General features: G+C 42.3%; 2 protein-coding genes across 2 annotated transcripts; both read right to left on the minus strand.

The window, feature by feature from the left end:
• Positions 1 to 1785: 1785 nt before the first annotated feature.
• Positions 1786 to 6561, minus strand: LOC121582836 (activated RNA polymerase II transcriptional coactivator p15). Its single transcript, XM_041898971.2, has 5 exons — positions 6135 to 6561; positions 4158 to 4239; positions 3488 to 3616; positions 2594 to 2702; positions 1786 to 2189 (listed from the first exon to the last, which is right to left on the minus strand). The coding sequence occupies exons 2-5, from the start codon at positions 4236 to 4238 to the stop codon at positions 2110 to 2112; spliced, it is 399 nt and encodes a 132-aa protein (XP_041754905.1). The 5' UTR covers position 4239; positions 6135 to 6561; the 3' UTR covers positions 1786 to 2109.
• Positions 6562 to 10944: 4383 nt separating this feature from the next.
• Positions 10945 to 27383, minus strand: LOC121582838 (Golgi phosphoprotein 3). The gene is made up of 5 exons (XM_041898972.1): positions 27287 to 27383; positions 26936 to 27142; positions 26295 to 26426; positions 13256 to 13370; positions 10945 to 12969 (listed from the first exon to the last, which is right to left on the minus strand). Exons 2-5 carry the CDS (start codon positions 27137 to 27139, stop codon positions 12545 to 12547), a joined length of 876 nt encoding a protein of 291 aa, XP_041754906.1. The 5' UTR covers positions 27140 to 27142; positions 27287 to 27383; the 3' UTR covers positions 10945 to 12544.
• Between the last annotated feature and the right edge of the window lie 345 nt (positions 27384 to 27728).

Genomic DNA, 27728 nt, shown 5'->3' on the forward strand with positions numbered 1-27728 from the left:
TTGAATCTGCCAATGAATCTATTATATTGCTTCCTCTTTTATCTGTATTTTACCATTCTCTCGTAAATATGCTTTTAATAGATATGGTGAAATCAGGATTTACAGCAGGGAGAACAAGTATTCGATACACTGCCGATTTTGCAGGTTTTCCTACTTACAAAGCATGTAGAGGTCTGTAATTTTTATCATAGGTACACTTCAACTGTGAGAGACGGAATCTAAAACAAAAAATCCTGCAAATCACATTGTATGATTTTTAAGTAATTAATTCGCTTTTTATTGCATGACATAAGTATTTGATACATCAGAAAAGCAGAACTTAATATTTGGTACAGAAACCTTTGTTTGCAATTACAGAGATCATACGTTTCCTGTAGGTCTTGACCAGGTTTGCACACACTGCAGCAGGGATTACAGACCTTCTCCAGATCCTTCAGGTTTCGGGGCTGTCGCTGGGCAATACAGACTTTCAGCTCCCTCCAAAGATTTTCTATTGGGTTCAGGTCTGGAGACTGGCTAGGCCACTCCAGGACCTTGAGATGCTTCTTACGGAGCCACTCCTTAGTTGCCCTGGCTGTGTGTTTCGGGTCGTTGTCATGCTGGAAGACCCAGCCACGACCCATCTTCAATGCTCTTACTGAGGGAAGGAGGTTGTTGGCCAAGATCTCGCGATACATGGCCCCTCCATCCTCCCCTCAATACGGTGCAGTCGTCCTGTCCCCTTTGCAGAAAAGCATCCCCAAAGAATGATGTTTCCACCTCCATGCTTCACGGTTGGGATGGTGTTCTTGGGGTTGTACTCATCCTTCTTCTTCCTCCAAACACGGCGAGTGGAGTTTAGACCAAAAAGCTCTATTTTTGTCTCATCAGACCACATGACCTTCTCCCATTCCTCCTCTAGATCATCCAGATGGTCATTAGCAAACTTCAGACGGGCCTGGACATGCGCTGGCTTGAGCAGGGGGACCTTGCGTGCGCTGCAGGATTTTAATCCATGACGGCGTAGTGTGTTACTAATGGTTTTCTTTGAGACTGTGGTCCCAGCTCTCTTCAGGTCATTGACCAGGTCCTGCCGTGTAGTTCTGGGCTGATCCTCACCTTCCTCATGATCATTGATGCCCCATGAGGTGAGATCTTGCATGGAGCCCCAGACCGAGGGTGATTGACCGTCATCTTGAACTTCTTCCATTTTCTAATAATTGCGCCAACAGTTGTTGCCTTCTCACCAAGCTGCTTGCCTATTGTCCTGTAGCCCATCCCAGCCTTGTGCAGGTCTACAATTTTATCCCTGATGTCCTTACACAGCTCTCTGGTCTTGGCCATTGTGGAGAGGTTGGAGTCTGTTTGATTGAGTGTGTGGACAGGTGTCTTTTATACAGGTAACGAGTTCAAACAGGTGCAGTTAATACAGGTAATGAGTGGAGAACAGGAGGGCTTCTTAAAGAAAAACTAACAGGTCTGTGAGAGCCGGAATTCTTACTGGTTGGTAGGTGATCAAATACTTATGTCATGCAATAAAATGCTAATTAATTACTTAAAAATCATACAATGTGATTTGCAGGATTTTTGTTTTAGATTCCGTCTCTCACAGTTGAAGTGTACCTATGATAAAAATTACAGACCTCTACATGCTTTGTAAGTAGGAAAACCTGCAAAATCGGCAGTGTATCAAATACTTGTTCTCCCCACTGTATCTGGAGAACAGTTAAACATCCTCATTGACAAGCTGACATACAGAAGAGATACAAACTTTTGTAATAATAAAAACATTTCAACAAAATGTAGTCCCTTTAAATGGCTTTTATTGATTACTTATTATAGCAAACCCAATATGACACACACACACACACACACACACACACACAGCTACATCTGAAGCACTCAACAAGCATAACGTACATTGGGTTTTCAAACACAGCACAAGAAGACGTAAACAGAAACTTAAAGCTTAAAATATACACAATGTTGTCTTGGTCAGTCACTTAAAAAATGTTGGTCTCTTTCTTTAAAAATGTTGCACTAACAATATAAAAATGGTGGTAAAGTTAAGAACAAAAACAGAATGTAAGGTTGTGGATGGTAAATCCCAGGCAGCCAGAGGCCTCCCTCTTATATCGCCTTCACAGCGTCGTCTATCTCAGAGATCTGATCCTTCAGCTGGTTCCACTGCTCTGGGTTTAGTGAGATACCTGGGGATAGAACAGAGACAAGTTAGACAGAGGAAAGTAAATTGATCTAGGTTCAGTTAATGAATCCAGAAAAGTAGCATCACTGGACCTGATGTCAAACATGACATCTGGGTACCACTGTGTGTAGTGTGTCTCGGTATAGAGGTGGAAAAATACATATTGAAATTGTGATAACACTTAACATTTGTTATCCTTTTTAAAATGTTTGTAAAGGGCTTATGGAGTTTATAAACCATTAATAAACAGTTTTAACTCATTGGTTGAAGCACCGAAATGACGATAAAACTATTTGAACCAATGATTTATCATTCCAAATCCATGTGTGTTTGTAGAGTAACAGCATGACTGTGTGCTCAGGGGCCAGGGTCCTGCTGTAGGCATCACACCCCAGTGACAGATCTTACCTTTCCTGCCCGGCTTCATCTCTCCCTCCTGGTCCATCCAGTACTCACGGATGTCAATCAGACATTTCCCTTTGAATTCACGAACACTCACATACCTCATCTTCCCAATCTGAAATAAAAAAGATTAACGTAAAAGACACACAACCATATCGCTGACCTGACAACTTTGAATACTTTTTACGAGTACCACTTCAGCGCAGCGGTGGCACCCTCGGCCCTGCGGGCTCCATGACGGCACGCATGCAACACCCACACTGCTAAAATCATAGGCAAATGCACTTTTTTTTTGCCTAATAATGATGTTGGCAGAAGACTGTCTCAGTAGGAACGGTAGGCTACACTAGTGCTGTTAAGGTGACCATATTACCGCCACACCGGCAGTCAGGAGTCATGACCTCAGTCAAATTCCACATAACATTTTGGAAAATGTATTTAACAAACTGTTCGTTCTCCATTTTCCCTACCCTTTTTCCTAACACATCACTAGTATCAACAGGCAAAGTGGAGAGTTGCCATCCAGCTCGAGGGAGGAAAATAGTACGACTACGTGGTGGACGGAGAGGAGAGCTAGATATTTGTCTCCTTGCCCAACTCCTCTAATTGGCTCAGCTCCAACTTCAAACAGTTGAGTCAAAAACCACCAACTAGTGCCAACTAGAAGCCTATTTTTTCATATTTTAGGGTAGTTTTTCATACCAGCGTGCTTTGACCTCAAATTTTGTCCATGGTTTGCAAATGGTCTGATATCGACATGCAACTAATGTTGCATCTTTTGTACTGGGGATGGACTGACACAGTTTTATTCTGTGCTGGAGTCTGGTCGAGCAGCAAGACAGAGCTCTGATCTCAATAAAAAAAATAAAAAAATAAAAGTTATTCTTCTTCACTCCTTACCTGGAACTTGTTGTCATCCTTGTCCTTGTTGCTGCTTCCCTTGGAGGTTCCACCAGGCTTGGAACTCTCTCCTCCTTTCGGTTTCTTAGCTGCTGGTTTCTCTGGTACTGCTTGCTTTCTCTTCTTGGCCTACAACAGGGGTTCATTTCCATACATATAAAAATATACTTTCTGTTCTGAAAGTGCAAAAGGAAACCTCTGATTACAATAAGAACTTTAGCAGGTTAGTGTTTTTCGCCATGAATCTTGTTCTGGAGGCAGCTCTGCAGTGGTCACTCACTGGGAAGGCCACAAAGTCATAAAATCAGATATTAAACCTCACCCTAATCTTTACCCTAACCACACTGCTAACCCTAATGCCTAAGCATAACCTTAAATTATGACCAAAAAGCACATTTTTGTTTTCATGAATTTCTACAATATAGCCCTTTTTTTTTTTACTTTGCAGCTGGTCCATCTAGCAGAAATCGCTCAGTTATGCATGACTCATCCCAATAAATGTAAACCTGCTAAAATATATGCAGCTATATAAAAACACAGCTTCCACATTTAATCTATGTATATTTGAGCATTTTGAAATATTTGTGTCCTTTTCAATTATTTTGACTGAACCACAATGTCTTTACTTCGTGGTTGTGTTTAGGAGCAGGGGAAGGGTGTGTCTCTTTACCTTGGTCTCAGCCTCACTGTCTGAGTCACTGGCACTGCCACTGCCAGAGGTAGATGACAGAACTTCCTTTGATTTGGGCATCCTGGAAAAAGATGGATGCAATGACTGAGTAAATACCACCCTTTCGTAAGAATTCAATGCACAATGTTTTCTAAATAAATCTACATTCCAATGTGCATGATTTTGTTCTATTGAGGTGTAACCTCTGATAATGTGCTTTATTGTGTTTGTTTGTTACTGTGTGCAATGCATTATACAGTAGTTAGCAGATGAATGATTATTAGTGACCTAGTCTATAATACACTCTTAGAAAAAAAGGTGCTAAGTAGGATTCTTAGGTTTGTCCCCATAGGGGAACCATTTTTGGTGCTGGGTAGAACCCTTTGGTGCTGGTAGAACCCTATATATATATATGAGCGTCTTCTAAATGACTAAAATGTAAAAAAAATGAAGGGTTCTTCCAATAACCATTTTGTCATTTAAAGGTTCTTCCTAGAACCATCTATGAATGGCTCTACTGAGAACCCTTTTATCTTTGGAGGGTTCTTCCTAGAACCCTCTATGAACAGTTCTACCAGCCTTACTAGCCTTTAAAATTGTATAATTTAGGACAATACATTACATATATCATAAGGCCTTTCTTTGAGGGCCTAGTCAAAGATTTGTATAACTTAACCAAGGTAGACCACAGCCTGTCGTTTCAAATGGGAACTAATTAGCCATTGTGGGCAAAACAAGCAAGGAGGTTGGCAGAGCCAAGCACGAACTAGCGAGATCCTATTGACGCGTTCTAGCATGCATTTGCATATTTCAGTTGGGGAACGCCTACTCTGAAGTGTGTGTGCAATAACTCAATTCGCCTTTGCACTCCTTCTAAACAACGCAATTTTTAAAAACTTTGGCAAAGGGTAAAGTCTACTAAACTTAGTCCACTCTGTTCGTAACAGATTGTAGTTTTGGGAACAGAAAACTGTATTGCGATCTGGTGAAAAATTGGTCTCATTATTCTATCTGTGGCCTAGTTATACACTAACACAGTGGTGTTAGGAATCTCCTGGTTTACAGGCTACATCAGGCCTTCAAGTCACATTATGCTGGCTTGCAAAGTGGTGTGTAATACCTTTTGGAATCCAGCCAGAGTTAGGATATCCAACAAGTGGAATTGACTACCTCAATCATCTAAAGTATAACAACCATCTCAGTAACGGGTGCAATAAATCCAACAGATTGGATTAGTTTAGAAAACTGTATAGTATTTATCTTTGTGTAGCATAAAATGTATTAACCAATCAATGTACATGCAAAAACTGAAATTACAGTAAAACTGAAAATCTCGCTGCATGCTGGGAAATATTATATATGGTTCTATGTAGAACCATTCTTGCCTTCCAAAAAAACACCAAAGAACCCTTTCTTCCAAAAACGGTTCTTAGGATGTTAAAGGTTCTAGGTAGAACCCTTTGCCTTACAAAAAATAATCGTCTTCCAAAAAGAGTTATTCTGATCAAAATGGTTCTTGGTAGAACCCTATCCCTCCGCAAAGAACCATTTTCTACAGGCAGATAGACAATGTATAACAACTGATGTCGATATATACAGAAATCTATAACATTTTCACTGTACATTTTCCAGGCCAGAACAATTACTACACGGTTCCCTCACGCTGACCCAGATGTAGTCCACGTGACCACCGAATATGCAAGTTCAAGTAATTGTTATGTTTATTATTTCCATTTGCAATTTAGCACTGATTCGCTCGAATTATTGCACAACTCGTTGAGCTACTGTAGCAAATAGCACGCGCATACTCTTGATAGGTAGGCCTGAATTAACCAAGAATGCAAAAATGTATCACGATCAATCGAGTTTGTAAAGTTCTTGCAGCACGGTTACAATGTTGCATTTAGGTTTGCGCCATTGTTTGCTCCAGGTAGGAAATATACATAGCAACATTAGCAACAACAATACAGTACTTACGTGCAATGTTTCACTGTATAAGCTCGAGTGTCGTGTACGCGGATGCTGTGAAGGCGCGATATAAAGGCCTGCAAATCAAGAATGGCTTGTCTTGTCAGAACCTGCGCGGTTTACCAGATCTTCCTACCAAATGAACTGGACGAAGTAAATTCAGCAAGAGGCTTTCTTCCTGTTCAGGTGATCTAGAAGTCAGTGGCGCAAGTTTGCGGCCGCTTCGATGCATCCGGAGGTAAACGGTATATTGAATTGTGGGAAATGGTGTTCTCTGATTGTGGTCCTGCTTACAGTTAAAGGCGTAACATGATCAATTCGCTGTCTGCATTGGCCGTGCAGCATTTACGGTGATATAGCCTCAGCATAAGTCAGGTCATTCATGCTTCTTGCGCTTCGCGGAGCAGCGCAGAGCTGTCGTGAAGGAAGTTGACAAGGAAGTGAGTTTGTGTTTATAAAGGACATCCCGCCCTCACCTACTGTCAACCAATCATGTCAATGCGGAACTATATGGCGAGCTCAGCATTGTTACAAAATGTGAGTGGCCACAGCGATACTGTACAGAGCTCAATTTGGCCTCTGCATGCCTCCGGGAGGCTCTGCAATTGCGTCACACCAGCCATTCGGCGCCTCCAACCACATTTGAGGATCAAGCGGAAATAAGCTCTTAGCCTATGTTCCTCATTTTAAAAGCTACATTTACAGTCTTTATGCCATTACATAAAAAGTTATATATTATTATTACATATACAGAAAGTCTCTGTATTGTCAGAAAGGATACATTTTGTAACAGTAAAAAAAACTACTTTTGGCAATCACTATGAAAGTAATAGGGCCTGAATTATTCTATAAATGACCTTGTAATAGAGTTGTAGTAGCAGCACATAATAAATAATAGTTTGGTGGGTGCTAATATTTGTCCAATTTCACACATGCACAAGTGTGTATAATACACATGTGTGAATTGGAAATGTGTTTTTTGAGTATCCCAACTCCCCCTAAGACACCTTCGAAGAGTGGGGTCACAGCCAGGGTCAACCATTCTCAATGGCGACCCTGGAGCAATTAGGGTTAAGTGCCTTGCTCAAGGGCACATCAATAGATTTTTCACCTTGTCAGCACTGGGATTTGAACTAGCAACCTTTAGTTTACTGACCCAACATTCTAACTGCTAGGCTACCTGCCATGTTCTGGGAAGTACAGTATAGAATATGACACAGTATACTGTGTGATAGGCTTATATTCACTAAAAACACATTTCCTTTGCATCAGTTCATTATAAAACTAAAGGGGGAAAGAAATATAGCATAACAAAAAAAATCATAAACAGAAGCATGTTTGCTCAACATCTAATATGAAAACATCCTCTAAAATCTTCCTTGACACACTGTTTAGGATGTGTCATAAAGTACACATAGTTGACCTTAAGTAAAGATAAGATAACATTTGTGTTCTAGAATTCTGCTAAGCTCCTTGGAACAGTGGTTCATTGGGACTCTGGGTTCAACCAAGGGTCATATTCTTTAGGCACCAAATGGAAAGAAAACGGACTGAAACAGGGAGGGACTACCTGAACTTCTCCAATAAGAAACCCTTATTTTCCTTTTCTGATGCAAAACGTTTCGCTACAGTGTGCATTAATGAATATGACCCAGGAGTCAGCTGACAACAGGTGCACTCACTACAGAACTGTACAGTACTTCCCCACATATGATAGACATGCCCACAATACAGGACAAGCCATAACATGTTAGTCACTGCTAATACTGTTGTGACCAGGGATATGAGAACACTCATGATAGGAGGGAAATTATGTCCACATCATCTGGTGCCAGTGCAGGCCTTTGAAACACATGGAATATTGTTTGAAAACCCATAAACATTTGCAGTGAGTGCCCTGGCCTGAAATAAACCTAAAAAATGTCATATTTGGGGATCTAGCCTAAGGTCAATGATGCTCTGTAATGTTCAATAGAGACACAAATTCCTCAAATGCATTGGCATTTATTAGAAACAACCTGCCAATATTGCACAATCTAGCCTTATCAATCGTCGTTTGTCATTTTATCAATTGAGGTATATTCCAATCACAGGTGAACTGTTTTATAAGACATGGACAGATGCTCCTGTCCTGCATTGTTATTCCATCTATCAACTCGTACATTGAGCAAACCAATAAATTTTTATGACTGTTTTATGTAAGTGTGCAAGCTTTCCCAGTCATATCACTCGAATAACGTTATGTCCTAACCCAACATGCTATTGATTGCAGGTGTTGTGTTCCTAACATACACAGCATCACTTTTGACAGATTATATGGACTGTTGTTTGCTGCAATGGAAAGTGCACTGTGCCAATCAACTTTCAAGTGGAGGCCAAGAGAATATCCCTAATTGACATTTTCTAATATTACATTTAATTAGGTAACTGTCTAATATTTTACGCATCAATATTTCAGATATGTATGAGTATCTTTTTGTTCCACAAAATAATATAAAATAGTGTAACTATCTATAGTCCTTAATTAACCTTTACTTGGATCATTGGGCACCCATGGTCAGTGAGGGCCAAGGCAATCTGCAGAATTACTTTTTGGATATTGTAATGTATGTTTTTTTCTAGGCCCACCCCACAAACCACCAATTATACAATATGTATTATTAGAAATAGAATATACCGGTATGTATGTAGCCTAACTAATAGCTTTATGATGTGGTGAGTCTGTGGTCACCTCTATATGCAACAAAACGTTTTGGGTATGGTTAACCCTGCAGAAATGTTGTGTGAGAAGTTGACTGAAAATCACTGTACAAATGGTGTATCAACACAATTTCATTCCACACAGGCATGGACATATCATTATGTTCCTTCCAAGTGAATTAGCCTACAATGATAATCAGCTGCCTATTTGATTGCAAAGTAATCTTTGAGGAAACACAGCACACAACATTGTAATTACAAAGAGGACTGAGCATGACGGTAAAACAGCAGCTGTTTGGGAGGCGAGACTAGCACTGGGGATCCACAACTTACGTCACCAAGGCTATAGGCCTATAAAGAAGTTAAATTCTGACTTCAGCAGAAATCTCACTGCTGACTGACAAGCCTTACAGAGCTTCATACATTCGGATACCCAATCTACTCTGTACCACAAGCACAACAGAACTCTGGAAGAGCTCAACAAAGAAACAGAACGCAAACGCAATATGACCGGAAAAGGTAATTACGCACCAGCGAATAATATTTTCGTCATTTAATTTTGTACTTACGATTTTACCACAAATGAGACATTATCCTATGTTAAACTGACCGACTAAACGATTACTTTCTCTTCTCTCCAGATCTAACTGCCGTTCTGGACTGTGCGCATCAGCTGCGTAAAGTTGGAGACGTCCTCGCTCGTGACGTCCTGGACAGGAGATCCAAATTGTTGGAAATATTGACAACACATTACAAGAATATAATAAAAGTGAAGTGAGGGACCCACTCATTGAAGATCACGGAAACAAGAAGACAGAATACTACCTCCGTGCCTGAGGGCAGCGGTTTTGTTAAACATGCTGTGGCCGGGATGGGGGGTTCCAGTTCGCCCTCCGTGGTTCAGAGGCGCATTTGCGTCCACCTGAGGTGAAGTCAAGAGGATACTCTGCCTGGACCTGTCCCACAATCAATACCAAGGTGGCTGGTGCTCCCCACGAAGTCATGGAGGAGTGAACAGTGAACCTGTGACATTGTAATGGCAAAACCAGTGGACCGCCATGTGTCGTTTGACATTTGGCCAGTGGTGGAAAAAGTACCCAATTTTCATACTTGAGTAAAAATAAAGATACCTTCATAGAAAATGACTCAAGTAAAAGTAAAAAATTATTTGTTTTTAAATATACTTAAGTATCAAACGTAAATGTAATTGCTCAAATATACTTAAGTACAAAAAGTATAAAAGTAAAAATCGTTTAAAATTCCTTACATTAAGCAAACCAGATGGAACGATTTTCTTTTTAAAAATTTACGTATAGCCAGCGGCACACTAACACTCAGACATAATTTACAAACGAAGCATTTGTGTTTATTGAGTCCGCCAGATCAGAGGCAGTAGGGATGACCAGGGATGTTCTCTTGATAAGTGCGTGAATTTGACAATTTTCCTGTCCTGCTAAGCATGAGAAATGTAACGAGTACTTCTGGGTGTCAGGGAAAATATATGGAGTAAAAAGTACATAATTTTCTTTAGGAATGTAGTAAGGTAAAAGTAGTCAAAAATATTAGTAAAGTACATATACCCGAAAAAACTACTTATGTAGTACTTTCACGTATTTTTTACTTAAGTACTTTCCACCACTGCATTTGCCAGACCTGTGGTCAGTCATATGGACGATCAGACTGGAAAAGGGGATCCAGAGCCAAAAAACCTATCCTACAAAGTGTGATGAAACAAATGAGGACCATCTGTTGTTGGGGACAAGTGTCCTATCATGCTCAACTACATGGAGATCATGGACACAAAGTGGCCTTCAAAGTGCTTTAATGTGTTATGTTAGGCCAGAGGCCTTGAGTAATTTTTATTTTATGAATTACTACCTGCCATTTAAAGTTGTGTTCAAAAACTGCATCTTGTGAAGTTAGTTATCCATTGTTATTGTTTTTCATGTTAAAATAAAAAAGTCAGACAACAGGCTATATGTCTCAGTCAGATGGTGATTCCTTTTTACACTTTGTTGTAGTACAATCAATCTGGAGGCGGCTGTTTTGAATACTGGTAATTAATTCTAGGAATTATGATACAAAGAGGGCAGATAAAGACAGGAGAGCTACACAGTGCTATATTCAGGCACTTAAAAGATCCATCCTTTATTGTGTGGTAAAAAAAAGCATACAGATGTATACAGAAGATCCCTTTCATTTTCATTACACTGTACATTCATTGATCAAATTCGATATTATAATCAGTTCCTCTCAGGACATCCATACTATATAATCTTCCCCATCCAATCCCTCCACCATACTTAGTCTGTACACCCTCCAGATGAACCAAACGCTCAAGGTAGAAGTTACCCCTAACCACAGATCTAGGATCAGATAATCCTTCCCCCTGTCCTAACCTTTCGGCAGATCAAATAGTATCTGACCCTGTATCAGTAGTTAGGGCCAACTCTTAGTGATGAACAGTACAACTAACTAGCGGGCATAGAAGAGAAGAGAAAAGGCCCAAACCATTGATGACGACCAATTAAATATGAATGTAATTATGTGAATTATATTAAAGCAATAGAAATTGGCTCAATAGAAAATAAAATATACATATTATGGCATAAAATCAAAAGCGGTAAGATTATACTGCCAGAGAGGGAGATGTATAAAATATAATTAGCCCGTTTTAGGAGATGTTTCTTCTACCCAGTCATATGCCACAATATCCTTTTTCAATACACTAACTAAATGATATAGATATTTGGCCAATTTGAGAGAATTTCTTTCTTGGAAACCGTACCTCTTCAAAATATGACTTTGCACACATGTATACCCGAAACCAGTTTGCCTGCAAAGAGGAGACGTGCAATATCTGGAATAGGATGATAGAGTTGCAGAGAACAGTCACCCATCTGAAACTGATGGTAAGCACAAGCTACGATTCTTTAGTAAATGGAGAGGGGGACATAAAGTAAAACTGAACAGGAATAAAGCATGCACTGGTTGGTACCCTGAACAAAATAAAGGGTGCTTGGAATTCAACTTCAGTATTTTTTCTGTTTTTACAAATAGTAAACACTTCTATATCCCGTGTTGAATGTGCAAAATGGTTTGGAGATGGTTAACATTTATTAACAAACAACAGACATGAGATCTATAGGTCATGTCTAAAAACCTCAAAGTGACTAACGCAAAAGGAAAGACAAAGAATGATATTCTGTATGATCATATCAGGTCATCATGGTAGGTCTGGGCCATGGGTCAAGCAAAACCTGGCGGTTTTAAAGTCCCTCCTAAAAGGAAGGACACAGACCTTGGTGGGTGCCAGCTACTGACGCAAGTGCTTAAAGTTACACTAGGTCTCACAGTGAACAGAAAGGCCACAACCCAAATGGCACCCCATTCCCCATGTAGTGCCTATTTTTGATCAGAGCCATATGGGCCCTGGTCAAAAAGTGCACTATAGAGGGAACAGGGTGCCATTTGGGACGAACCCACAGGGTACTGGATGTCAACCAACTGGCCAGAAGAGAACAGGACAGTGACTCCGAGAGGTCAGGGGTCACAGCACTGTCTCAATATAGAGGGAGAGCCGTGCTTCGTGATCTTCATCATCGTCATCATCATCATCGTTGTCGTCATATCAGAACATGGGAGATCTGAGAGCTCTGAGCCCCAGAGGTCTATAGTGTTTTTTAAAGTTCCGTCTCTCGTTTGTTTCCGGTAGGGCTTCATTTGGTGAAGGCAGCCACCACGGCCCACAGCAGCTCGTTGGCGCTGGCCTTGGTGCTCTCCGCCTCTGGCTCCAGGTCCAGCAGCAGACGTACCCTCTTCATGGCCAGGTCATACTGTTCGTCCAGCAGCGGAGCGAAGGCATTCTCCAGCACGTCCGACGAGTGGGCCAGGAAGATCAGGGCCAGCACGCGCTTGTCGAAGCGCCCCGGGTCGTTCACCCACTTGTCCAGGACAGACTCCTGGACCTTCTTGACCAGCCGCTGTTTGATGGTGTCGTTGGTCAGCGGGTGTGTGGTCATGTCAAAGAGGAGGAAGTTCTGTTTCTCTGTGGTCAGAACGCCTTTCTCGACAAGGTTCTTGGCCAGACGTTCACGGACATTCCTCAGCTGGTAGTGCAGCTTCAATGGGTTCCACGTCTCACCTGGACACCAAAACAAATTACGGGTAATTTCTGTACAATTTCACTTGGAAACCAAATAGGCTAGCTATTGTTTAAAAAAAAACATCAAGATAAACACGTTTCATTTCAAACAGGACTGGGAAGGGGAGAGGAGGGTAGGGGGCAGTGTGGTAATATCAAATCATCATGATGATAATAAAGAACTAAACACTAAGAACGGAAGACAGACAGATATAGCACCAAAAAATAAAGTACTTTAAGATAGGGGGAGTAATGGAGGGTGGGCGTATTCAATATGGCTTCTCACCACTCAGCAGCTCTATCCAGCTCTGGACTGTCTCTGGGGGCTGGGTGTCTTTGATATGCTTCAGAGCCTCGTCCAGCAACATGTCTCCTGTAGGGGCGGCTGACTTACAGATAACCTGACAAAATAGATACCAGTTTTAAAAAGGTAGATTTCTCACACATAACAACCTTACTGTAACATTGGGATAGACACACATAAGCATAAACTGCTAGCGTTGGCAGACACTGCTGGTCTACCACACATTGCAATACCACACACACACGGCAGGTAGCCTAGCGGCTAGAGTGTTGGACGATGAAAGCCTCCACAGGGATGCTGGCCCATGTTGATTCCAATGCTTCCCACAGTTATGTCAAGTTGGCTGGATGTCCTTTGGGTGGTGGACCATTCTTGATACATGGGAAAATGTTAAGCATGAAAAACCCAGCCGCATTGCAGCTCTTGACACAAACCGGTGTGCCTGGTACCTACTACCATACCCCGTTCAAAGGCACTTAAAACTTTTGTCTTGCCCATTCACCCTCTGAATGGCACACATACACAATGGTCTCAAGGCTTAAAAATCCTTCTTTAACCCGTCTCCTCCCCTTCATCTACACTGATTGAAGTGGATTTAACAAATGACATCAATAAAGGATCATAGACTGACCAGGTGAAAGCTATGTCATGGAAAGAGCAGGTGTTCTTAATGTCTCCTACTAGAGGTCAGAGTGGTTAACCTCGTTGCCAGGTGAAGACGCAAGTGGGTTTGTAGGCTGTTGAGACTTGAGAGAGAGAGATGGTGGAAGAGGATGTTCTGTGTGAAACCGACAGCTGTGGTGACGGCGCGTTGGAAGAAGATAAGAGTGGGTTAACAGTTGCGAAAAAGAAAGGAAATAAAACAAAGCCTAGTTCTGACTCATTTTTAGTCAGAGTGAGGGATTTGGACCAATAGAGTTTCCTGGGACATCTGATCAACATCAATAAAATGCATGGATGCATTGGGTAATGTGGCATCAGTTAGAGCAACAAGAAGCTACAGTGCCTTGTGTTACAGCCTGAAGTAAAAAAATAAAAAAATAAAAAAATAAATATATATATATATATATACACACACACACAGACACACACAGTGGGGAGAACAAGTATTTGATACACTGCCGATATTGCAGGTTTTCCTACTTACAAAACATGTAGAGGTCTGTAATTTTTATCATAGGTACACTTCAACTGTGAGAGACGGAATCTAAAACAAAAATCCAGAAAATCACATTGTATGATTTTTAAGTAATTAATTTGCATTTTATTGCATGACATAAGTATTTGATCACCTACCAACCAGTAAGAATTCCGGCTCTCACAGACCTGTTAGTTTTTCTTTAAGAAGCCCTCCTGTTCTCCACTCATTACCTGTATTAACTGCAACTGTTTGAACTCGTTACCTGTATAAAAGACACCTGTCCACACACTCAATCAAACAGACTCCAACCTCTCCACAATGGCCAAGACCAGAGAGCTGTGTAAGGACATCAGGGATAAAATTGTAGACCTGCACAAGGCTGGGATGGGCTACAGGACAATAGGCAAGCAGCTTGGTGAGAAGGCAACAACTGTTGGCGCAATTATTAGAAAATGGAAGAAGTTCAAGATGACGGTCAATCACCCTCGGTCTGGGGCTCCATGTAAGATCTCACCTCGTGGGGCATCAATGATCATGAGGAAGGTGAGGGATCAGCCCAAAACTACACGGCAGGATCTGGTCAATGACCTGAAGAGAGCTGGGACCACAGTCTCAAAGAAAACCATTAGTAACATACTACGCCGTCATGGATTAAAATCCTGCAGCGCACGCAAGGTCCCCCTGCTCAAGCCAGCGCATGTCCAGGCCTGTCTGAAGTTTGCCAATGACCATCTGGATGATACAGAGGAGGAATGGGAAAAGGTCGTGTGGTCTGATGAGACAAAAATAGATATTTTTGGTCTAAACTCCACTCGCCGTGTTTAGAGGAAGAAGAAGGATGAGTACATCCCCAAGAACACTATCCCAACCGTGAAGCATGGAGGTGGAAACAATTCTTTGGGGATGCTTTTCTGCAAAGGGGACAGGACGACTGCACCGTATTGAGGGGAGGATGGATGGGGCCATGTATCGCGAGATCTTGGCCAACAACCTCCTTCCCTCAGTAAGAGCATTGAAGATGGGTCGTGGCTGGGTCTTCCAGCATGACAACGACCCGAAACACACAGCCAGGGAAACTAAGGAGTGGCTCCGTAAGAAGCATCTCAAGGTCCTGGAGTGGCCTAGCCAGTCTGCAGACCTGAACACAATAGAAAATCTTTGGAGGGTGCTGAAAGTCCGTATTGCCCAGCGACAGCCCCAAAACCTGAAGGATCTGGAGAAGGTCTGTATGGAGGAGTGTGCCAAAATCCCTGCTGCAGTGTGTGCAAACCTTGTCAAGACCTATAGGAAACATATGATCTCTGTAATTGCAAACAAACGTTCCTGTACCAAATATTAAGTTCTGCTTTTCTGATGTATCAAATACTTATGTCATGCAATAAAATGCAAATTAATTACTTAAAAATCATACAATGTGATTTTCTAGATTTTTGTTTTAGATTCCGTCTCTCACAGTTGAAGTGTACCTATGATAAAAGTTACAGACCTCTACATGCTTTGTAAGTAGGAAAACCTGTAAAATCGGCAGTGTATCAAATATTTGTTCTCCCCACTGTATATATATACGCACACACACACAGTGAGGGAAAAAGGTATTTAATCCCCTGCTGATTTTGTACGTTTGCCCACTGACAAAGAAATGATCAGTCTATAATTTTAATGGTAGGTTTATTTGAACATTGAGAGACAGAACAACAACAAAAAATCCAGAAAAACGCATGTAAAAAATGTTATAAATTGATTTGCATTTTAATGAAGGAAATAAGTATTTGACCTCTCTGCAAAACATGACTTAGTACTTGGTGGCAAAACCCTTGTTGGCAATCACAGAGGTCAGACGTTTCTTGTACAGTGGGGGGAAAAAGTATTTAGTCAGCCACCAATTGTGCATGTTCTCCCACTTAAAAAGATGAGAGAGGCCTGTAATTTTCATCATAGGTACACGTCAACTATGACAGACAAATTGAGATTTTTTTCCCCAGAAAATCACATTGTAGGATTTTTTATGAATTTATTTGCTAATTATGGTGGAAAATAAGTATTTGGTCACCTACAAACAAGCAAGATTTCTGGCTCTCACTGACCTGTAACTTCTTCTTTAAGAGGCTCCTCAGTCCTCCACTCATTACCTGTATTAATGGCACCTGTTTGAACTTGTTATCAGTATAAAAAAGACACCTGTCCACAACCTCAAACAGTCACACTCCAAACTCCACTATGGCCAAGACCAAAGAGCTGTCAAAGGACACCAGAAACAAAATTGTAGACCTGCACCAGGCTGGGAAGACTGAATCTGCAATAGGTAAGCAGCTTGGTTTGAAGAAATCAACTGTGGGAGCAATTATTAGGAAATGGAAGACATACAAGACCACTGATAATCTCCCTCGATCTGGGGCTCCACGCAAGATCTCACCCCGTGGGGTCAAAATGATCACAAGAATGGTGAGCAAAAATCCTAGAACCACACGGGGGGACCTAGTGAATGACCTGCAGAGAGCTGGGACCAAAGTAACAAAGCCTACCATCAGTAACACACTACGCCGCCAGGGACTCAAATCCTGCAGTGCCAGACGTGTCCCCCCTGCTTAAGCCAGTACATGTCCAGGCCCGTCTGAAGTTTGCTAGAGTGCATTTGGATGATCCAGAAGAGGATTGGGAGAATGTCATATGGTCAGATGAAACCAAAATAGAACTTTTTGGTAAAAACTCAACTCGTCGTGTTTGGAGGACAAAGAATGCTGAGTTGCATCCAAAGAACACCATACCTACTGTGAAGCATGGGGGGTGGAAACATCATGCTTTGGGGCTGTTTTTCTGCAAACGGACCAGGACGACTGATCCGTGTAAAGGAAAGAATGAATGGGGCCATGTATCGTGAGATTTTGAGTGAAAACCTCCTTCCATCAGCAAGGGCATTGAAGATGAAACATGGCTGGGTCTTTCAGCATGACAATGATCCCAAACACACCGCCCGGGCAACGAAGGAGTGGCTTCGTAAGAAGCATTTCAAGGTCCTGGAGTGGCCTAGCCAGTCTCCAGATCTCAACCCCATAGAAAATCTTTGGAGGGAGTTGAAAGTCCGTGTTGCCCAGCGACAGCCCCAAAACATCACTGCTCTAGAGGAGATCTGCATGGAGGAATGGGCCAAAATACCAGCAACAGTGTGTGAAAACCTTGTGAAGACTTACAGAAAACGTTTGACCTGTGTCATTGCCAACAAAGGGTATATAACAAAGTATTGAGAAACTTTTGTTATTGACCAAATACTTATTTTCCACCATAATTTGCAAATAAATTCAATAAAAATCCTACAATGTGATTTTCTGGATTATTTTTCTCATTTTGTCTGTCATAGTTGACGTGTACCTATGATGAAAATTACAGGCCTCTCATCTTTTTAAGTGGGAGAACTTGCACAATTGGTGGCTGACTAAATACTTTTTTCCCCCACTGTAGTTGGCCACCAGGTTTGCACACATCTCAGGAGGGATTTTGTCCCACTCCTCTTTGCAGATTTTCTCCAAGTCATTAAGGTTTCGAGGCTGATGTTTGGCAACTCGAACCTTCAGCTCCCTCCACATATTTTCTATGGGATTAAGGTCTGGAGACTGGCTAGGCCACTCCAGGACCTTAATGTCCTTCTTCTTGAGCCACTCCTTTGTTGCCTTGGCCGTGTGTTTTGGGTCATTGTCATGCTGGAATACCCATCCACGGCCCATTTTCAAAGCCCTGGCTGAGGGAAGGAGGTTCTCACCCAAGATTTGACGGTACATGGCCCCGTCCATCATCCCTTTGATGCGATGAAGTTGTCCTGTCCCCTTAGCAGAAAAACACCCCCAAAGCATAATGTTTCCACCTCCATGTTTGACGGTGGGGATGGTGTTCTTGGGGTCATAGGCAGCATTCCTCCTCCTCCAAACACGGCGAGTTGAGTTGATGCCAAAGAGCTCCATTTTGGTCTCATCTGACCACAACACTTTCACCCAGTTCTCCTCTGAATCATTCAGATGTTCATTGGCAAACTTCAGACGGCCCTGTATACGTGCTTTCTTGAGCAGGGGGACCTTGCGGGCGCTGCAGGATTTCAGTCCTTCACGGCGTAGTGTGTTACCAATTGTTTTCTTGGTGACTAAGGTCCCAGCTGCCTTGAGATCATTGACAAGATCCTCCCGTGTAGTTCTGGGCTGATTCCTCACCATTCTCATAATCATTGCAACTCCACGAGGTGAGATCTTGCATGGAGCCCCAGGCCGAGGGAGATTGACAGTTCTTTTGTGTTTCTTCCATTTGCGAATAATCGCACCAACTGTTGTCACCTTCTCACCAAGCTGCTTGGCGATGGTCTTGTAGCCCATTCCAGCCTTGTGTAGGTCTACAATGTTGTCCCTGACATCCTTGGAGAGCTCTTTGGTCTTGGCCATGGTGGAGAGTTTGGAATCTGATTGATTGTTTGCTTCTGTGGACAGGTGTCTTTTATACAGGTAAAAAACTGAGATTAGGAGCACTCCCTTTAAGAGTGTGCTCCTAATCTCAGCTCGTTACCTGTATAAAAGACACCTAGGAGACAGAAATCTTTCTGATTGAGAAGGGGTCAAATATTTATTTCCCTCATTAAAATGCAAATCAATTTATAACATTTTTTTTACATGCGTCTTTCTGGATTTTGTTGTTGTTATTCTGTCTCTCACTGTTCAAATAAACCTACCATTAAAATGATAGACTGATCATGTCTTTGTCAGTGGGCAAACGTACAAAATCAGCAGAGGATCAAATACTTTTTTCCCTCACTGTATATTTTAATTGTGTCACTGATCTACACACAATACAGCATAATGTCAAAGTGGAATTTTGTTTGTAGATGTCCTTTTAAAATTAATAAAAAATTAAGCACCTTTGGCGGCGATTACAGCTTTAAATCTTTTGGGGTAAGTCTCTAAGAGCTTTGCACACCTGGATTGTATAATATTTGTCCATTATTGTTAAAATAATTCTTCAAGATCTGTAAAGTTGTTGATCATTGCTCAGGGGGTGTGAATTCTTATGTAAATGAGATATTTCTTTATTTCATTTTCAATAAATGTGCAAACATTTATAAAAACATGTTTTCCCATTGGCATTATGGGGTATTGTGTGTAGATGGGTGAGAAAACAAATCTATTTAATCAATTTTGAATTCAGGCTGTAACACAACCAAATGTGGAATAAGTCAAGGGCCAAGGAACTGTAGCCGCTTAACTAGCAAACCCTTGACCTGCACGGTCTGGTGTGCTGGTGTCGGAGTGGATTGGTATGTTGAGTGGCCGGGGGTCACAGAGGTCAGTCTGCGAGGCACTGTCGCAGACAATTAAATAACTCTGCATGTGACTAAACAAGACGAGGATGTCAGATGGAACTATTTAGGAAAGCATAATGATAAATAAAAATGAATAAATTAATTGAAATGTACAACTAAATCAGTGGAGGCTTCTCAGAGGAGGAAGGGGAGGACCATCCTCAGTGAATTTCATAAAAATTTAAATTGTAAAACATTTTAAAAAAAGTTAGCCTTTTTAGATGAAACTATACTAAATATATTCACGTCACCAAACAATTGCTGAAAACACACTATTTTGCAAAGGTCTACAGTAGTCTCAACAGCACTCTGTAGGGTAGCGCCATGGTGTAGCCGGAGGACAGCTAGCTTCCGTCCTCCTCTGGGTACATTGACTTCAATACAAAACCTTGTTTTCCACCCAATCAAAGGATCAGAGAATTCATCTAGTACTGAAAGCATAAGCTACAGCTAGCTAGCACTGCAGCATATAACATGTGGTGAGTAGTTGACTCATAGAGCGAGAAAGACAATAGTTGAACAGTTTTGAACTAATTAATTTCTTCCAAAATGAAGGAGAAGCAAGAGAGAAATAGAGAGAGAGATTGTCATCTTTTTTTTCACAGCTAGCTAGTTTAGCCTACTGAAACACCCTGCTCAAACAGAGGGATGCTATGTTAGCTAGCTGGCTATGACTTTCCAACACAACACTGGAACTCTTCCAAGTCAAGGTAAGCTTTTGGTATTACTAATTATTATTAGTAATTATTGCCACCAGGGCCTGCCGGTGTAACTGCTTACTGACTGTACACTACCGTTACTGCATGATTGTAGCAGGTTTACTAACGCGTTAGTTCTATTAGCTATGCTGACTATAACGTTACTGTAGCTAATATGGTGACAACGATGTAGGCTGTGTGTAGTGGTTTGGCTTGGATTGTTTTTTTTCGCCTGGTCACATACAGCTGATGTGTGCATTGAAGTCCACAAGCGAAGGGTCAAGGTGAGAGGAGGAGAGCGCATAGAAGGAATACAACATGGCTGGTATGAAAGTGAACTGTGTTTACACGTGATCAGGGGTGTATTGATTCCGCCGATTCTGTTGGAAAATGTTTCTTAAAACGGAAGCAAACAAACAGGGATAAACATACCTGAATTTGTCCAATAGAAACACTTGTTTGCAACTGTTTGACTAATAATTACACCCTAGATCAGCTAGATGCAGGAAAGAGTGTGCAAGGCGGTATCGAATGTGTCACTGTCTGTCCATGTGTCAATGTCTGTCACCTCAAATTTGTCTCTCGACCTGTGTGCACCTACGTTGTAAACTGTAATTCATAGGCTAGGTTGTAGCAACCTCATGATGGGTATAGGGAAAATTAGAATATCATGTAGTAGCCTAAACCTATTGCTGTTACATTGAACTGGTCGAATGGAATATGAATGAGAGTCATCCAATATGCTGTAATAGAAATAAGGCCATGCTCATGAAAAAAAAAACATCCTCCCTCATCTTAAAATGGCACTGACCGCCACTGGACTAAATGTAGACCAATAAGTGTACTTCAACAACCTATTTAATACCATTGTTTGAATAATTGTACCTTATTTTTTCCATTTGCTTTTATTTTATGTTTTTGCTTTGTTTGTCTTATTATTATATATGTTTATGACTTGTTTATTGTGATTTGTCTGCTCTTTTCCCAGCCAAGGCAAGAGATGGTGGGTGGGGTTGTGGGGGGAGAGGGTAGATGGGAAATTCAAATCAAGCTTTATTTGTCACATGCGCCGAATACAACAGGTGTAGACCTTTCCGTGAAATGCATACTTACAAGCCCTTAACCAACAATGCAGTTCAAGAAATAGAGTTAAGAAAATATTAATAAATAAACCAGAGTAAAAAATTAAATAAAAAGTTACACAATAAAATTACATAACAATAACGAGGCTATATACAGGGGGTACCGGTACCGAGTCAATGTGCGGGGGTACAGGTTAGTCGAGGTAATTTGTACATGTAGGTAGGGGTAAAGTGACTATGCATAGATAATAAACAGCGAGTCAATGTAAATAGTCCGGGTGGCCATTTTATTAATTCTTCAGCAGTCTTATAGCTTGGGGGTAGAAGCTGTTAAGGAGCCTTTTGGACCTATACTTGGCGCTCCGGTACCGCTTGCCGTGTGGTAGCAAAGAGAACAGTCTATGACTTGGGTGACTGGAGTCTTTGACAATTTTTTGGGCCTTCCTCTGACACGCCTAGTATATAGGTCCTGGATGGCAGGAAGCTTGGCCCCAGTGATGTACTGGGCCCTACGCACTACCCTCTGTAGCGCCTTACAGTCGGATGCCGAGCAGTTGCCATACCAGGCGGTGATGCAACCGGTCAGGATGCTCTCGATGGTGCAGCTGTATAACTTTGAGGATCTGGGGACCCGTGCCAAATCTTTTCAGTCTCCTGAGGGGGAAAAGGCGTTGTCGTGACCTCTTCACGACTGTCTTGGTGTGTTTGGACCATGATAGTTTGTTGGTAATGTGGACACCAATAAACTTTAAACTCTCAACCCGCTCCACTACAGCCCCGTCGATGTTAATGGGGGCCTGTTCGGCCCTCATTTTCCTGTAGTCCACGATCATCTCCTTTGTCTTGCTCACATTGATGGAGAGGTTGTTGTCCTGCCACCACAAAAATTGGGTGAGGTTAAAAGTGGGTGGGTAATACTTTTTTTCCCTGTAGGATGAATTACTATTACATCACTGTATGGGAATAATTGTGAAAACGTAATAAGTATATTGATTGAATATATTGATTGTTTTTTTATGGTCTTATTTGGTGGTTGTGTGTGTACGTGGAGCAGAAGAAGCGTGCTTTGTGCCTCAAAAAGATATCAGAATGTAATGTGCCGTGTGTGGCTCTTCAAAGAAAGGCTCCCATCAAAGAGGTTATCTCTGGGGTGGTGCTGGAAGTGAATGCAGATGTCAACTGACCAGTATAGTGGATGGAGTGAAGAAGTTTACTCCTTCCATACTATTGTTCTTTGATGAACAGTCTCTCCCTTCACATATAAAGTTAGGCTATAGGAGATATTCTGTAAGAGCTTTCGTGCCAACGCCAATCAAGTGTGATAAATGCAAAATATTTGGTCATGTGGCAAGTGTATGCAGATGGGAAGAGTATTGTATGCCAGAGGTGAAATGTGGTGGCGAACATGCGCCTGAATTCCTGGAGTGCCCTGTTAGGGTGAAGGAAATAGAGATGGCAAGAATAAGGGCTGTCCAGTGAGTCTCCTATCTGGAGGCGGTGAGAAGAGTGGAAGGAGCGAGTGGCGGTGAAGAAACAATGGTAGTAGAGCCACCACCACCAATGAAGGTTTCTCACCAAGCGAGGAATCAACTGACCAAATGTATGTGGACACCTGTTCGGCAAACATCTCATTCCAAAATCATGGGCATTAATATGGGTGTTGGTCCCCCCTTTGCTGCTATAACAGCCTCCACTTTCCTGGGAAGGCTTTCCACTAGATGTTGGAACATTGATGCGGGGACTTGCTTTCATTCAGCCACAAGAGCATTAGTGAGGTCGGGCACTGATGTTGGGCGATTAGGCCCTGGCTCGCAGTCGGCGTTCCAAATCACCACAAAGGTGTTTGAAGGGGTTGAGGTCAGGGCTCTGTGCAGGCCAGTCAAGTTCTTCCACACCAATCTCGACAAACCATTTCTGTATGGACCTCGCTTTGTGCACGGGGGCATTGTCATGCTGAAACAAGAAAGGGCCTTCCCCAAACTGTTGTGACAAAGTTGGAAGCACAGAATCGTCTAGAATGTCAATGTATGCTGTAGCGTAAAGATTTCCCTTCACCGGAACTAAGGGGCCTAGCCTGAACCATGAAAAACAGCCCCAGACCATTATTCCTCCTCCACCACACTTTACAGTTGTCACGATGCATTTGGTCAGGTAGCGTTCTTACCCTAGAGAACGCGTTTCCAATGTTCCAGAGTCCAACTTTCCAGCTTTACACCACTCCAGCCGACGTTTGGCATTGCACATGGTGATCTTAGGCTTGTGTGTGGCTGCTCGGCCATGGAAACCTATTTCTTGAAGGGACTGACGAACAGTTCTTGTGCTGACGTTGCTTCCAGAGGCAGTTTGGAACTCGGTAGTGAGTGTTGCAACTGAGGACAAGCGATTTTTACATGCTACGTGCTTCAGCACTCGGTGGTCCCGTTCTGTGAGCTTGTGTGGCCTACCACTTCGCGGCTCAGCCGTTGTTGCTCCTAGAGATTTCCACTTGACAATAACAGCATTTACAGTTGACCAGGGCAGCTCTAGCAGGGCAGAAATTTGACGAACTGACATGTTGGAAAGGTGGCATCCTATGACGGTGCCACGTTGAAATTCACTGAGCTCTTCAGTAAGGCCATTCTACTGCCAATGATTTTCTATGGAGATTGCATGGCTGTGAGCTTGATTTTATACACCTGTCAGCAACGGGTGTGGTTGAAATAGCCGAATCCAATCATTTGAAGGGGTGTCCACATACTTTTGTATATATAGTGTATTACATGTTAAAAAGGTGGACTTTGTATAATTTATTGCAATGGTCATAAACTGTACAGCACAAGTGGAGAAAAAAAATCAGAGAAAATTTGCATCATTATGAGTGCGGCTGAATGTTTTTGGTACAGTGATTTCAGAGCCGAGGCCTTGGAAGGAATCCTATCGACAACTGTTCCGCACTCACAAGCCCCTGAGCCTGTGTAGGGATTATGTGTTTTGGATTGTACTGTGACTGAAGGCATGGGATGGGTTTTGTTTGATGATGTGTATTTTGTATTTCTATGATGGGTTTCCCCCCCCCCCCACCTTTTCCCGCAATGGATTAAAAAATAAATAAATTACTACCCCGTACAGTAGGTGGCGGCAATACACCTTTTAGGTTGTAGTCTACCAATTAGACTCAAAGAAGAAGAAAAAGACACAACCACAGATAGAACAATGAGCCAGATGTTTCACCGGATGTATAAATCTGAAGCATCTGGTTGGCATTTCTACTCACCACCAAATATGGTGATGAGAGGAAGCCCAGTGGCAGAAGATGGATTTTGGCCGACATTCTGGAAATGTTCTCGTCGATGAAACATCTGATCTCAATACAGTTCTCTGTTCGAAAAACTAGAATCTATACCCTTTGCCAAAGTTTTAAAAAATTGTGTTGTTTAGAAGGAGTGGAAGGGCGAATTGAGTTTTGCCAAACAGAAATATGCAAATACATGCTAGAACGTGCCAATAGGATCTTGCTAGCTCGTGCTTTGCTCTGCCCACCTCTTTGTTTGTTCTGCCCATTATGATTAATTTGCTCCCATTGGAAACGACAGGCTGTGGTGGGGAGCAATGGCGGAAGCATTGTGTGATTCTGTAGGGTTGAGTAAAATTGGTGAGAATGAGTGGCCGACGGTGAAAAGTGGTGTAAAAAGGGCTAAAGTTTGAAATGAGCAGCAGTTTATTGTTGGAGTGCAATTCACGAGTAAGGATGTTTTTTGGGTGACCCATTTGCTGTCTGGAAGATGGTGAAGGACGTATTGGGAAAAGTGGAATTGTTCAGAGTGACCAGGCGCGGTATGATGTTGATTTCGTGTGTGTCAAAAGAGCAAAAGCTCTGTGGCTTTGCAAGCTATCGACCTATGATGTGGAAAGCTATGATTTTCTGAGTAGGGCACCGATTAAACGTGTCATCTCTGGTGTCTCGTTGGACACAGAGGCTTCACAGTTTAGGGAGAACATGCCAGGAGTGGTAGACGCACATCGCTTGACCTGAACGATAGACGGAAAGAAGGAGGAAAGCCTATCGGCTTTACTGTCGTTTGATGAAGTGTTTCTCCCGACTCATGTAAAACTTGGGTATGTGAGATATGCGGTGAGACATTATGTACAAAAACCACTGCAGTGTTACAATTGTAAAAAGTTTGCAGAAGGAATACATATGTCATTGGTGAAGAGTGAGGAAGCATGGTGCTGCAATTATGGTGGGAACCACATTCCTGAGTTCCTGGAGTGCCCTCTAAGTGTGAAGGAGGTTGCAGTAGCTAGGTTCAGGGCTCTCCAGCAGGTCTCGTTTGTGGAGGCAGTACAAATAGATGAAGGAGCGAGTGGAGATGAAATGGTAGTGGATGCCCCACAGCCTGTAGTGAATGTTGTTCATCAGAGGGATCCTGAAATACTGGATCTCCAGGACCGAAATGATGCAGGGAACACTGAATGAAGATGTTCCTCCTTCTCAGGCTCCCGAGCCTGTGTAGGGATCTGAGTACACATTTGAATCTGACTGAAGGAGTACTTTTTTTTTGTGTGGGGGGGTATTAGGAGAATGTTTTTTCCCTGCTTATTATTTATGCGCTAAGGTTTCTCCGTTTTCAACCTATCCAGTAGGTGGTGGCATGCACCTCTAATGCTTGTTTGCGAATCGCCATAATACCATAGAAGAAGACGACAGGCTGTGGTCTATCTTGGGTTAGTTATACAAATCTTTGACACAACTAAGTTCATCAGTGTGTTTTATTCGTGTTGTGCTGACCTTTCTGGCCAGTAGGCTTTTCCTCCTCATGCCACAAGCCTCTAGCTGCAGTCTCCCTCTCAAAGCCAGTTCGATGAGCATACAACCTCGAAGACCAGAAGAAATGCAGTCATTCCAGAAGGAAGTGTAGCCCTGTCGGGAAAAAATAGCAAGCAGTTGGTGAATGCTTCACATGATTTGTCCTGGGTAAATAAAGCAAACATCCTGCTGATGACTGAAGTGACACGCACAAAGTTGACACGTTTGATAACCTTTATACAGCGTTCAAACAACTGGGAACTCGGAAATCTCCAACTTCAGAGAGTACAAGACAACTGGAAACTCGAGAAAAACGAGCTTCGACTAGAAAATATTTTGAACGATCATCCAACTCGGAAACTCGGACATTTTTCTAGAGCTCCGATTTTCCGACCTGAAGATCACAAGTTCCCGCCCCCAAGTTCCCAGTTGTCTTGAAAGCACTATTAGTTTGCAATGTTGAATAGGCCTATGACATAACATAATGGTAACGCTAGCTAGCTAATGTAGGAAAAGCGCATTAGCTTAGCTAGCTATGTTAGCACATAACGTAGGCTGGTTGGAACGTAAACAACAGTTACTGTAGCTAGATAACGTTATAGCGACGATAACTAAAATCATACCTCTCGATCTTTCAATCCCAACAGCAACACTTCTTCCATCAACGTCAGTCGAGTTTCTTTGGAGTCTCCCTTCTCATCCTCTTCCTCTTGACGTGGCTCGTAGTCCTCATCATCGGACCCTCTCTCCTTGTCGGCGGCTGCATTGCGAGAGGCCTCGGTCCTCCTCTGCACCAGGCCCGAACTTCGCTGTGTTAGGGAAGTCATACTCTGGATGCACGTCCCAACAACAGGTAAATACAATTGATTTGGTACCTCCTGAATGTTTTAGTGTTTCCGATACATAAATAAACCCGGTTGATCGTAAAATTGGGTATATATTGAATGAATATTCGAATAAATACAACAGCAAACCTGCAACAGATTTCCACTTCGATACTTTCCACTTCCTGACCCAATATGGCGACACGTGATGAATGGCTACACGTGATGACGTCAGATGAGGATGTGCTCTCTCTCTTTCTCTCTCTCTCTCTCTCTCACTCACTCACTCACTCATACTTGAGTCCATAGACCAGGGTTCTTCAATTCCGGTCCTTGAGGGCCGAAACACCTCTGTTTTTCATCCTCTCCTTCTAATCAGGGGCTAATTCAGACCCGGGACACCAGGTGAGTGCAATTAACTACCAGGTAGAAATAAAAAAACAGAAGTGTTTCGGCCCTCCAGGACCGGAATTGAAGAACCCTGCCATAGACTATTCAAGGTTGTAATGCATTATGTTGATTATACAGGCAGTAGGTCCTTGTTTTTCATGTTGTGATGCAAACTCCATTGTCTTGAGAGTTTAGCTCTCAA

This window comes from Coregonus clupeaformis, chromosome 15, assembly GCF_020615455.1.
Source record: "Coregonus clupeaformis isolate EN_2021a chromosome 15, ASM2061545v1, whole genome shotgun sequence".
Classification (NCBI taxonomy): Eukaryota; Metazoa; Chordata; class Actinopteri; order Salmoniformes; family Salmonidae; genus Coregonus; species Coregonus clupeaformis.

Bases quoted from the DNA above. Each gene is read 5' to 3' on its own strand.
- LOC121582836 (XM_041898971.2), bottom strand. From the start codon at position 4,238: ATGCCCAAATCAAAGGAAGTTCTGTCATCTACCTCTGGCAGTGGCAGT. The intron at 3,617-4,157 runs GTAAAGAGACAC...CCCCTGTTGTAG, and splicing joins ACAGTGAGGCTGAGACCAAG to GCCAAGAAGAGAAAGCAAGC. The intron at 2,190-2,593 runs GTAAGATCTGTC...TTCTATCCCCAG, and splicing joins GATGAAGCCGGGCAGGAAAG to GTATCTCACTAAACCCAGAG.
- LOC121582838 (XM_041898972.1), bottom strand. From the start codon at position 27,139: ATGACTTCCCTAACACAGCGAAGTTCGGGCCTGGTGCAGAGGAGGACC. The intron at 26,427-26,935 runs GTATGATTTTAG...TTTTCCCGACAG, and splicing joins TGGGATTGAAAGATCGAGAG to GGCTACACTTCCTTCTGGAA. The intron at 12,970-13,255 runs GTGAGAAGCCAT...TTTGGTGTCCAG, and splicing joins CTGGATAGAGCTGCTGAGTG to GTGAGACGTGGAACCCATTG.